This window comes from Equus caballus, chromosome 27 (assembly GCF_041296265.1).
Source record: "Equus caballus isolate H_3958 breed thoroughbred chromosome 27, TB-T2T, whole genome shotgun sequence".
Classification (NCBI taxonomy): domain Eukaryota; kingdom Metazoa; phylum Chordata; class Mammalia; order Perissodactyla; family Equidae; genus Equus; species Equus caballus.
The window spans coordinates 19,722,213-19,734,812 of NC_091710.1; the positions used below are offsets into that span (position 1 = coordinate 19,722,213).

The 12,600-nt window shown below is 47.6% G+C and overlaps 1 protein-coding gene across 22 annotated transcripts in view; it reads right to left on the reverse strand.

Moving 5' to 3' along the window:
- CSGALNACT1 (chondroitin sulfate N-acetylgalactosaminyltransferase 1) overlaps nucleotides 1-12,600 on the reverse strand; it is a 330,167-nt gene that overhangs the window by 85,264 nt on the left and 232,303 nt on the right. For all 22 annotated transcript variants that reach the window (XM_005606261.4, XM_070253309.1, XM_070253298.1 and 19 more), the window contains one exon: nucleotides 10,340-11,264. In XM_005606261.4, coding sequence (XP_005606318.1) covers nucleotides 10,340-10,973 — 634 coding nt within the window. In that variant the 5' untranslated portion in view covers nucleotides 10,974-11,264. The remainder of the gene's footprint in view (nucleotides 1-10,339; nucleotides 11,265-12,600) is intronic.

Sequence of the window (12,600 nt, forward strand, 5' to 3'; positions counted from 1 at the left end):
AGCAGGGGTTTGTGCAGGGTGGTGACAAAGAGATGGGGCAGCAGGTGTCAACACTTCAACCACAGATGTGCCTTCAGGCCTGTGGAGGAGGGAAGTGCAGGAAGAAGGTGGAGATTTGAGGTAGGAACAAGATATCCTCTTTTCCCTTCCCTCTACCGCCTCTTAACTCCCCTCCTCCAGCTGCCATGGGACTTGGATGGACACTGGCATGAGGGCACAGTGATTCTAAGGCAGACTAAGGTGAAAGGAAGAGAGGGACGGAAAGTAACAACCCCAAATTCCGGCAGTGACGAAGGCAGGGGCGGCTCAGCACCGCCAGTTTTGGGAGGCATGCTTGTAAATTACAAATTGTCACAATAAAAATAATTTTACTTTTCATGATAATACAGCATTTGTGAGAAGAAATCCAGGTGCCCACCACTAAAACATTCAAACTCAAAGAACAGAGACACGGTACAAGAAAGAGTGTAAAGCACCAATGCCATTTATTTGACTTGCGGCCATAGAAAAGAGATTAGGGGATTTGAGGTTTTTGCACAAAGCACATTTTCTAATAATGGACTTCCAGGTTTGGGATGTTACACAACATTCCCACTCATGAGTAAAATCAATGCGATTCAGTTCTTTCACACGGTTGGCTTGTGCATGATGGCTGAAACTGGACTGTGAGAAGAAAGCGATTTGTAGAGAAACGGAAGTAGAGAAAGTAATCAACAGGTTTTAAATGATTATTTTAAAAAGTGGTTTCACACTTTTGCTTCCACTCAGGATATAATGAGCTTGAAGGAGCACTGCTTACAATGAAAAAGAGCCAGACCGATTTCTAACGCAAGACTGCTGTGACCTCAGTGGAGAGCTGAGGTCACAGAGCAAACAGCTGGCCCAAAGTCTGAGGCGGGAGAGGAGCCCGCAGTGAGCAAAGAGACACGAGCACTTGCTTGCTGGCGTAGGTGGAACAGGACACTGGTAATAAGAAATTGACAAAATGATGAAGGCCAAGCGGAGGCTGGCAGGACAGGGAAGTCCAGGGGGTTCCAAAAGGTGGAGGAGTCTGCCCTCTCCTGCAGGCTCTTTCTCCAGGAACTTCGTGGGGACTCACAGAGAAATCAGAAGGAGGCTTAAGAACGTGTCCATGGGGTGCAGGCCTAGGGGACGGGGACAGCAGTCATGCGGGAGGGGACAAGAAACTCCCCCAGATCCTTCTCTCTGGTCTCCCCTCTATGGAACAAAAACCTCACTGGTCGGGAAAGGGCAACATTCGCACCCTCAGGAAACTGGTGAAAACTCATTGCAGCCGAGGGAAGGGAGGAGCGAAAAGGCCTTATTCCTGGGGTGGGACAGGAGAACACCCAAGACCCAGTGACATGGAGCCTGCGCAGGACCGAGATTTAATCAGAACACCAGAGACTGGCGCTCTCCCCACTGCCCTGCACAGCTATGCCAACAAGCTTGAATGACAAATGACAGCAGACTTGCTGGGCTGGGACAGCAGAGAAGTCCAAGAAGACCCTGTCCTAGGGGCAGTGCAAAGGGAAGACCTCAACTGCAGAGCTGGCAGGCAACACGCAGGCAAAACCACCCCCATCCTGAACACAAGGCATCACCAAAAGAATTTAAAGCCTGTGGGGCACGGAGGGTAACCATGGCAACAACAAACTTCCAACCCAGCCCGACTCCTGATTAGACTAACTCACCCCCACACACACACTAAAGGCCCAGGAGAAGGAAGTGCGCCATTTCCAGGCATAAACAGTACTTATCTCAGTCTCTACTAGCTACACAAGATGTCCAAGTTTCAGTGAAAATCATGAGGCATAGGAAAAGGCAAGACAAAAACTCAAGACACAAAGCAACCCTCAGAACCAGAGTCAGATAAGACAAAGATGCCGGAATTATCTGACAGGGAATTTAAAATAACCGTAAGTAATATGCTAAAGGCTCTAGTGGAAAAAGTGGACAACACGTGTGATCAGAAGGGTAACTTCAGCAGAGAGATGGCAGTTACAAGAATAAAATGGAAATGCTAGAAATTAAAAATAGAGTAATACAGATAAAGAATGCCTTGGATGGACCAGCAGCCTTCTTTCTGCTGAGGAAAGCATAAGTTAACTTGAAGTGGGTCAATAAAAGGTAGCCAAACTAAAATGCAAAGAGAAAAAAGTGAAAACAAAGAAAGAAAAGAACATCCAAGAGCTGTGAGACAAGGTCTAGCAGTGTGACAGACACATAACTGGAACTCCAGAAGAAGAGAGAAGGGACAGGGCAAAGAGACAGCTCAAGAAATACTGGCTCAGAATTTCCCAAAATGAATGACAGGCACCAAACCACAGATCCTAAAAGTTCAGAGACCACCAAGTAGGAGAAATACAAAGACAAAACAAAACAAAGCCAAGGCATAACTTAGTTAACAGATTTGCACCAAGGTTATCTTCATCCTTTCAATAACTGTGCACCGTTATGTAAAACACAGACACTAGGTGAAGCTGGGTGAAGGGGGTACAGGAACCCTGTGCCATTTTTGCAATTTTTCTGTAATTCTAAAATTATTTCAAAATAAAATGTTTTTAAAAAATGGTTTTAGTGATAGGTACTACATTGAGAATATCCTAGTAATGTCTAGGATAGAAAAGGAAAATAACTTTCTAAGAAGCTACTCTCATCTATGTATCCCTAACCCCTAGCGTTTATGTTTCTGAGTTTGGAGTTTAAAGCAGATTTGTGGTCTGTCACAGGAACTCAAGTACTATTTACAGTATTATTTCTATGGAAAATATCCTCCAATACAAACATCTAATTTACAATGTAACTTTAAGAGCAGAGCAGATGTGTGGGGCGAGAATTGTGTATACCTGAGATTTATATACATTTTTCTTCCAGAAGGTTTCAAGCAATGTCTTTCATACACATTGATTGCAGTGTATACAATGGGTATGGGAGCTGAAGGCTGAGTGAGGCATAGGCCTGGCCCTCTAGGAAGGCACTGCACACAGGGCAGTAAGACACACACTGATTGTGCAGTGTATACAATGGGTACGGAGCTGAAGGCTGAGTGAGGCGTAGGCCTGGCCCTCTAGGAAGGCACTGCACACAGGGCAGTAATACACACACTGATTGTGTAGTATATACAATGGGTACGGAGCTGAAAGCTGAGTGAGGCGTAGGCCTGGCCCTCTAGGTAGGCACTGCACACAGGGCAGTAAGAGTCAGGAGTCCAGGCTCCTCCGCATGCTGACAGGAGGATGCTGGTGGCGTCGGACTTCACTACGGCTCACCTAGCTGGCTCCCCATGGGAAAGATGGCTATGAGGGCTATTTTATTAATGGACAGGAAACCCTACTGTGTACTGATTACCATTGCTAGCAGCTGTCAGCCAAGACTGGCTGAATCTAAATGAAGAGCTACAAAAGCAGAGGGAGGATGAGACGTGCCCTCAAGCACAATACACTACTTTGGGAAGAACAAAAGAGAACTTCCACGTGGAAGAACCAGAAAAGATTTCAGAGAGCAGACAGATGTAGGACCCTGGGCAGAGACGGTGGGAGGTTGGGTCTCCCAGTGGACTGTGCGTAGCGAGGATAGTCAAGGCAGGCAGGAGAGGAAGTATTCAGCGGCAGGAGAGGAAGAGCAGAAGGAGCAGCAGGAAATGAAGGGGAAAAGCAAGTTGGGATCGGATCGTGGAGACCCCCGGGACTGCCCAAGCCGCACATTTATATAAAATCCAAAACTTAAGGGGGCTGGCCCCGTGGCCGAGTGGTTAAGTTCGCGCACTCCGCTGCAGGCAGCCCAGTGTTTCGTTGGTTCGAATCCTGGGCGCGGACATGGCATTGCTCATCAAACCACGCTGAGGCAGCGTCCCACATACCACAACTAGAAGGACCCACAACGAAGAATATACAACTATGTACTGGGGGGCTTTGGGGAGAAAAAGGAAAAAAAATAAAATCTTTAAAAAAAAAAATCCAAAACTTAGGTAAAGTAGTATATTTTGGAGAATATAACACAAATGTAAACCCTGCCTCTTCCCTTAAAGAAGGGACAAGCACGCCAAACAGCTCCGTAACAGCTCTTAACTGGCTGTTTTGAACTCAGTATCAACTCCCTGCCCCCCTTCCATAATGCTGTAACAGTTCTGATAAGAAACGCAGGTCCGAGCAGTTTAAATAAAGCTGTCCATGCTCCAGGCTCCTAGATGCTGCCCCTTCTTCCCTCACTTAAGTGAATGCTTTATCATCACAGCTTCTTCCCGCGCCTCTTTCTGCTTCTCTCCCCCAGGATCTCACATTTTTCTTTCTCTTCCTTTCAAAACTTCTTTCCAAGAAAATGTATACAATTCGTCAGTGTAGGACCTCTCCCAAAGGGGTTTGCACGCCTTTGGTGTGTTTTTAAAAGATTTCCCCACAACATTCTGGGACCAGAGAAGTGTGTGTATTGGGCCAGAGACCCCCGGAGGTCAGAGATGGCACAATGAGGAACTAAGATATAGGGTGTAGGGCAGAGCTGGGCTCTAAAATCTTGGTCCCATCACTCACCAGCTGGTGACCCTGAGGATGTTACCTAATCTCTTTGAGTTTCAGATTCCACATCGACAAAACAGAGATAAGCAAGTGTCTACCTCGCTAATGGCAGCAGGGATTAAATAAACTAGTGTTTGTGAAATATCAGAAATAGTGCCTGGTGACAGACACAAGATCAGCTGGAATGAACCACGGCAGTCCCCATCTCGGACCACTGGGACCCGCAGATGCTGCAACTGTTTGAGCACTTGTGAACCACAGCAAGCCAGAGGAGGAAAGGGCTATTTGGGACCCAAGAGCTAGGTCCACTGCCTCTTGGGAAGGAAGGATCTTCTAACTCTAGACTCAGATGATCCCTGTGAGCTAAACTCCTACGCCTGGCCCTCAGGATCCTGTGAGCTGTGTTCTTAGCGACTCTCAGGTCCTGCTTGCTGGTTAGGCTGGTCTCCTCCCTAACCCTATACTCCAACCCTATTCCTTAGTCAAACTGCTTTCTAGAACCGCCCTCTGCTGCCAACCTGTTCCCCACCTCACCCCCTCTCCAATAACCCCTTCTCACTCTTCGAAAGTGGCTCAGGTCCCACCTCCTCTGACATCTGGCTGACCATCTGGCTCACATCCAGCCACCAACTCTGAAGCCCACAGCACCCAGAATCAATTCCCCCCACTGGACCCTCAGTCGCTCAGTCTTGCCTCCCCACATGGGTAGTCAGGTCCTTCAGGCCTGAGACCTGCCTTTATCCTCCTTTCTCAACCCCCAAAACAGCTGGGGCCATTCTGCACCTGTAACAGGTGTGCCATCCATGCATGTTGATAAAGCTTTGGCACAGGACCTCATCCATGACCCTAACAGAGGACAAACTAGAGGTCTGGTGAAAAATCTACAGATCCTTTCTGTAAACACCACTTCCTACCCAACACGGCTGAGCAGGCTGAGGTCTGAGCAGCAGCCCCACCACACCACCGGGGCTGCGCCCTTCGTGTGCAGGCGGCCCCCTGTCTGCCCATCTCCCCCTCCGCCCCATTCCCACACCTCCTTGCAGTCGGTGCGAGGCCCGGGTCAGGCCTTCGCTCCATGGAGCCTTTGCTTGCTACTCCCGCTACAGCCAAGTTCTTCTATCTTCGACATCCCACAGCATCACGAGAGCTCTCTTACAGCCTATTCTTAATAGGAAACATAAGGCAGAAGAACAGAGATACCTCAAGTTTTTAAAAAGTGCCCTGGGAACTAAATTGTTTTGAGTGAGTACAATATAAATACCAAAAGCAAAATCATCATAACACAAAGCTTCTGCAGTCTTGTAACAAAATACTCCATCCGCATAGAATGTATGTCAAACACAGGTTCCATTTGTCCCAGCCCAGGGAAGGTCAACAGACTGACCCTCGGCAAAGCTGGCAGGACTGCACAGGTCACCTTCTAATTCCATCTTCCTCTTTCCTTACCTTTCCGTCCTGTCCTCCCAACTGTGGAGGTAAGACTGGCTTCCTACTTTGCAGGCCCAGCGCAAAGTGAAAATGTGGGGTCCCTTGTTCAAAAATTATTAAGAACTTCCAAATATTCTGCGACAGCAGAACATCTATTCTAGCACGGGGCTCTTCTTCTTGCCCTGATGGAGGGCAGGACTCCTGCCCACTGGCAGAAACCCAACGCTGGGCCACCTTCTTTCACCACAGGCAGAATTCGCTCTACAAAGTGTAGCCTCAAACCATTTATTTGCTTTTAAGCCTCTTATCTCTGATTTCAGAATAAAAAGCATTTGTCCCCTTAAAGAAACTTAAATCATCAGCAGAAAATGAGGAGACTGGAGGGAGGTAGTGGGACAGAGGGGACAGGGTGAGGTGACAGAGGGACCTAATATCCTGCAGGCCTGCTCAGAACCTCCCCGTAAACCCATGCGGTCAGCCCTGCGCACAGTGAAGTGAGGGATGGTCAGAAGGCTGTCCCGAATCCTGAGCCCTTGCTTCCCTGTAGACGCTGGCTGAGAACTGAGGCACACCTCAGGCCCTGACGTCCTTCTGCTGTCCTGCCTGCCAGCAAGTCTCCCCGCCGCTCTGTCTTCCCTCCACACTCCAAACACAGATCAGACCCACCCACTGTGCAGAAGACCTGCTCTCCCTTACTTCTGCACCAAGATCCCCAGATGCCCCCAAATGCCCAGAAATGCACCTGCCATACCTTTTCTACCCCAAGTCACAAAGTTGCTGACAAAGAAGCCTGTCTCTGAAATGCACGCGGTGGAAAGGGCTCATTTCCCATCCTCAGTCCCAAGCACCTTGCTCTCCAAGCACTCAGGACCTGGAACATGTCTGAAAAAGCTTTAGCTAAGTGGTCACAGGGCATTCCCTGGAGGCTATGGTGAGACACAAACAAGGGAGTCAAACACTCTGTATCTTCCCTCCGTCCCTGAGCTTCCCAGAAAGCACAAGGTCTTGGTTGCAGAGACAGGAGGTCAGGATTTACTGCACAGGCAGCTACTAAGGTTTTATAGCTGTTTCTATATCCCCTTGTTTTAAAACATATCTCAAAATGCCCTTAACACTTTCATTTTCTTGTGGATCATGGCATGGCTCCACCTCACCCCAAAATCAACACTTTTAGTGTCTGACCCACTCTTGCCACTCCTAACCATTCAAAAGCTGGAGGAGGGTGAGCTGCCCAGGCTGACAACAGACAGAAACTGCTGGAGATAGCAGACACAAATGCCTCACACAGGATCCACACGATGAGATGTATGGATGCTAAAAGGAGTAATTCAGAAAGCTAAATTGTCTTATGGAATGATGTCAAATTTATGTCCAAGAGCTCTATTTAAAAGTATGAAATCAAAGCCAAATGTTGCGCCACTCAGATTTAAATGGGAGTCTGTATACCCCACACTGAAGGAATAACTAAACCACAAACAAAAGGAAGAGTTTCTGTTTACTCGAGGAGAAATAGGCATCCTAAGGCCCAGGATCTGATCACGTTTTCCTACTTTAACTTCTTTTCCCAGATGGTTGTAAAAAAAATTTGTGCTATTATGTGAGACTCCAAAGCAAAAACCAGCACCAGCGAAACATCTGGGGAAAGGAAAAAGGAGGCAAACGTTGTTCCCTCTGTCCTTTAGAGACAGATAATAATTAAATCAATATAGATAATAAATTAGAGTCATCAACGTGGTATTCTCCCTCTGCAAGCTTCACAGAGTTGTAGAAAGTGGCCCCAGTCAGACCAGACCTTATAAATAATCTATCTGCACTCCTCCTTGTATAGTGGAGGATCCAAAAGGGTGGGTGGCATGTCCTGGGTCACCCAGCAGAGTGGGTGGCAGGACATCCCTCGGGGACGGTTTCTTGGCAAAGCTAAGAAGAAAAGAAGTCAAACCAGCATTTTGCATTCTGTGGAAGGCTGTGGCTGGGGAGAGCCCTGGACGACATGTAAGTCAAGTCTCTTTTTGACAGATGAGGAAACCGAGTCTCAAGGAGCTCACACACTCCCCAGGCTCATGTGATCGTGCCACCTGCCTCCTAGGGAGTTTTAAGTTTTACATAGCTATTATCAGCTGGGAGCATTCCACAGGCTTTTATTTTATTTCTTTAAACACAAAGACTCCCCATCTTTATCACACTACTTCTGGGTTCACCAAATCTGTCACCTTCATTTAGAACTCTCCAAGAGAGTGGAAAACCCCACTTGTCACCTAAAATTTCCCCATGGACTTCTACTAAATTGCTCCAACTTTTGGACTACTGACACCCGAAACACAAAATCAATCTCTCTAAGGTTATGTAAAGAAACCAAGGTAAGTAATTTGAAAGATATACTTCACCCTGATAAGGTCCCATCACTCATTATAGAAAACAGACTTCAAATCAGACCCTTTCCATTCCCCTCTTTCTCCTTAACTAGATGTAGATCAAAGAATCATGAGCCAGGATTGAAAAGGTCCTCCATGTAATTCAGTCCCACCACCTCTCCGATGCTGCAATCATGGATTATAACCTCCTGGCCAAGTGGCCAGATGACACAATTCTTGTAGTGACGGGAATCCCACTTTGTCCTGAAACATCACTGTTTGAAAGTTACTCCTTATGTTGAATTTAACTCTCCTTCTGCAGCTTCCTCTGACTAGCGGAATCTTTCACAATGTTCTCTTTCCTGAGAAAATAAAAGATTGCCTCCATAATCTTTTGTGATAAGAATGAAAAAATGAAACGAACTGTGCTTCTTATAACAGTCAAATACGTATAAATATATTTAAAGTGTTCGTGTCTATTTACTCATCATATGAAAACAGCTGACTAGACTTTCACCAAATTTGAAAGGTTTGTGTGGTTTGATCTGGCTTAAAACACGGGGTGTGTGCAGCACATGAAAGCAACAATGGGCAGCCACAAGAACGTGTCTCTAAGAGAAAGCCAGCCAGATCTTAGAAGCAATAAACTCAGCGATGAGAGGCCTGTGTCACTGCTGATGGAGACAACAGGCCTTATGTATTAAGATATCGTACACAGAAAAGCAGAGATTTCAAATATGAATGCAGACTAAAATCATAAGGGCAAACATTCCAGATTGCAGGCATTGCATCGTAATCAACTTCTTTTCAAATTGTTTTGTATGTGGGCAGCTCTTGTAGCATACTCCAGGGCAGGTGGCAACTAGGATTTGTGTTTTAAGGATGTTAATGATCTTGCCAGGGGGTCGGTTAATAAGACAACCTATGTGGAAATGTCTCCTAACTGCATGAATTTACAGTTCACATACAAAGTGGAAAAAAACCATAAGACAGGGAAGTGTCCAAAGAGAACAGGCATAAACAACAGTGGGAGGGTTTCTGATATGACTAAAGAGAGTCTGTCTTGCCCGTAGGCTGATGAGATGGCGGTTACACAACCTAAGGAGGGAGTGGGGTAATGAGGCCGCAGCTACACGTCTGGGAAGTTGGAGGAGACTCCATCCAGAAACAGGGCGAGGACCTGGATGCCCTTGATGGCACCACTTCTCCCAAATTATTAGTGGATTTTTGAACCAGTAACAATGGGAAAAGTTGATAAAAAGAAGATACCAATGAGTCTCCCAAGAAACTAGACAAGGCTTTCTTCTGAAGTTAGACACAATCAAACACGAATTGATAGTCGGTTGTTCTGTGCACAGGAAAAAAGCAGAGCCACTCATCTCACTGGTTTCCATGTGCTCTGACAATCTGTACAACATAACCTAGTGGTTAGGGACGTGGACTTGGGAACCAGACTTCCTAGATTCAAATCCTGGCTCTGTCACTTGGTAACTGAGCGACCTTAGAGAACTTACTTACTTAACCCGAATCTCCACTTCCTCATCCCCTAATGGGGTCATTACGAGAAAAGAGTGCATTCGTAAGTGTGAAGTTCCTAGAACAGAGCCTGGCAGATCTAAGTGCTGCATCGTACACGTTTGCTGCTATTCTCCTGTTCCAGGCCTGTAACCAATCTGCAGGAGAAGAGCCTGTGAGAAGGGACAAATCAAAACTGCCTATCCTACTCTATTTGGGCTTCAAAGTTTTATGTTTCTATTTTATTCTCTCTCTTTTTTAAAAAAAGAGAAACAAAAGCAAGGAGTTCTTCCTCCTTCTGCCCAGGAACAATGAACCTGTCCACTCAGTGTCTGTGGTTTCCACCGGAAAGAAGTGGAAGCAGATGTTTCTGAAAAGCAAAACCCATGCTACACACCTTGGCGTCGCCCACGTGAAACTTTCTACCAGCCATCCCCAAAGCCAACCCCAGCCTCCAGCCGTGAGCTGCCCGGGTGCCCACACCCAGACGCCTTGTCTTCACTTCCCGCCCCAATTCACAAACCTGCCGACCTTCTATGAAATCCGCGGCCGTGTAAAGACGCTGATTTGGGCCGCTCTCCGCAGGACTGTTCAGGGTCTCCAGGGCAGACTCAATGGCTTCCACCAGCTCGTCCCGCTTGTCCTTCCTCACGGGTTTCTCCTCGGGGTGGCGGGTCAAGCCCGTCTCCAGCTGGTACACTTTCTGCAGCGTGAAGCTATCGAAGGGCACCGCGGCATACTCGGTGGCCAGCTTGACGCCGGCGTGCACCTCCGCCCTGTCCACCTGCGAGCGCAGGAAGGTCAGCAGATCTGCCTGGGGCTTCTCGGGGAGCCCGGGGTCGGGCCCCAGGCCCGCGGCCTCGCTGGCGTGATACTGCGCATGCCTGAGCTGCTCGCTCCTCTCCTGCAGCTCCTCCTTGAGCTGCGCGATCTGCCTCTTGAGGCTGCCGATGTAGTTGCGGTGCTGCTCCTCCCACTCCTGCAGGACAGCCTGGTACCCTTCCTTCCCTGTGGGGCCGTTGGCCCGGGGCAGCCCCAGCCGCTCCTCGTCGCCTTTTGGAGTGCAGGCCAACATGTAGAGGACAGAGATGGCACAGCAGAGGAGCACGAGCAAAACCCCCACCCGAGAGACCCACGCAAGCAGCCCCCGCCGGACCATCCTCATTCAGGAATCAGCCCTGCGTCCAGAACTGGCGGCATTCCAGATGCCAGAGCCCCGCGGAAGGGCTTCCCTGGACTAGGCCACCGGGAGCATGCGTCGGCGGCTCCCTGAGGTGCTTTCATCCATCGCTTTCTACATGTCGTCTTGTCCCTTGGAGTCGACCACCACGTGCAGCAGCTTTCCCACTTCTAAAGGGTGATCTTCCGAGCAGAAGCAACGAGTTAGGTGAAACCTCCAAGTTTTCACATTCATTCCCATCATAGCCTTCCAGATGTGCGGCAGACAAGAGGGGGCCTGGGAAGAGAACAAACGACAAGACACTTAATAAGGTGAACACCCATATGTTCACTACGGCAATCAACAGTCAAGAGACCTCCCATGAGGTTTATGGGAAATGCTTATGACAGGTGATTAAATATTGTTAAATGTTTGTAAATCAAAAGACAACTATGTATTTGCAGAACTATGCATATAAAGAACAAAGGATGCAGAAAAATGATTGGAAGGAAATATGGCAAAACGTGAATCTCTTTGGGTGGGATTCTCTCTGGATGATTTTTCTGCTTCTCTATATTTTTCTGTATCTTGTAAATTTTCCACAATGGCACATATTATTTTGAAAGTTAAAAGGGAAAAAGCAAAACTTTAATAACATTGAAATGGCAGGCAGGGACTTCCCCGGCCAGGGCCTGCCCAGCATTAGTGGATGCAAAAAGTGAGGCCTACAGCACAGGGCAGGGCTGCAAGCTGGTTCCAAATGGCCTTCAAGCTTTCTGATAAGGAGGTGGGGAAGCACCGGAGGCTCAAATATGCAAATAATAAATGTGGATGCTAACATATTCAGAAGGAATCAGGGGACGGTTGTTCCAGCTGACTCCAGTTCTGCTTGCAGACAGATGAGATCACCACAGAAAGGGATGGGGTTGGGAGAACAGAAACCAGAATACTGTCTTGTCAGGACTCAAATCCCAGGCCTGTCTCTGCCACAGCCTCTAGAAGGACTTCTGTGTCCTGAGTGCCCATCAGAAACACCCAGACAGATCGCAGGGCCTTGCATTCGAATAATGCTCTGCACCTCACCTCCAAACCCCCAGAGACAGATGAGGGGCCATCCTAACTGGCCTCCTCCATTTCCCCCAGGCGTCCTCCCTGAGTCCTCCCCCAGCAGGACATCCCCACAGCACGCTCCCTCCCAGTGTTCTCCCTTCCTGAATCCCCTTTCCTCATCTCGCCTACCCATTTGAGCCAGAAAAAAATAAAGAATGATAGATGGAAACTAGATCAAATAAAATTTCTTGTTTAGCGGGATTTTTATAAAACCTTCCTAGATGTATCTTTTTATATCACTTCTTCAAAACAAGCTCCTTGAGGGTACTGTGTCCTGGCCATTTTATTAAAAATTTGACACTTTTAATAATCACCACAATAACTAAATTATTCTGTACATGGTCTGCACCTGACCCAGAAATCCAGATTCTGGGCCAATAATCATCCCATTTACTGGTGGTCTGTCCCATTTACCAACTGGAAGAGGTACTCCAGTTAGTTAGCAACTTCAGGACCCCTGGGAGAAGAGAGATCTGTTCCTTCTAGCCTTCTGTCTATGCTGAAAATACAGCAGACAGTGACA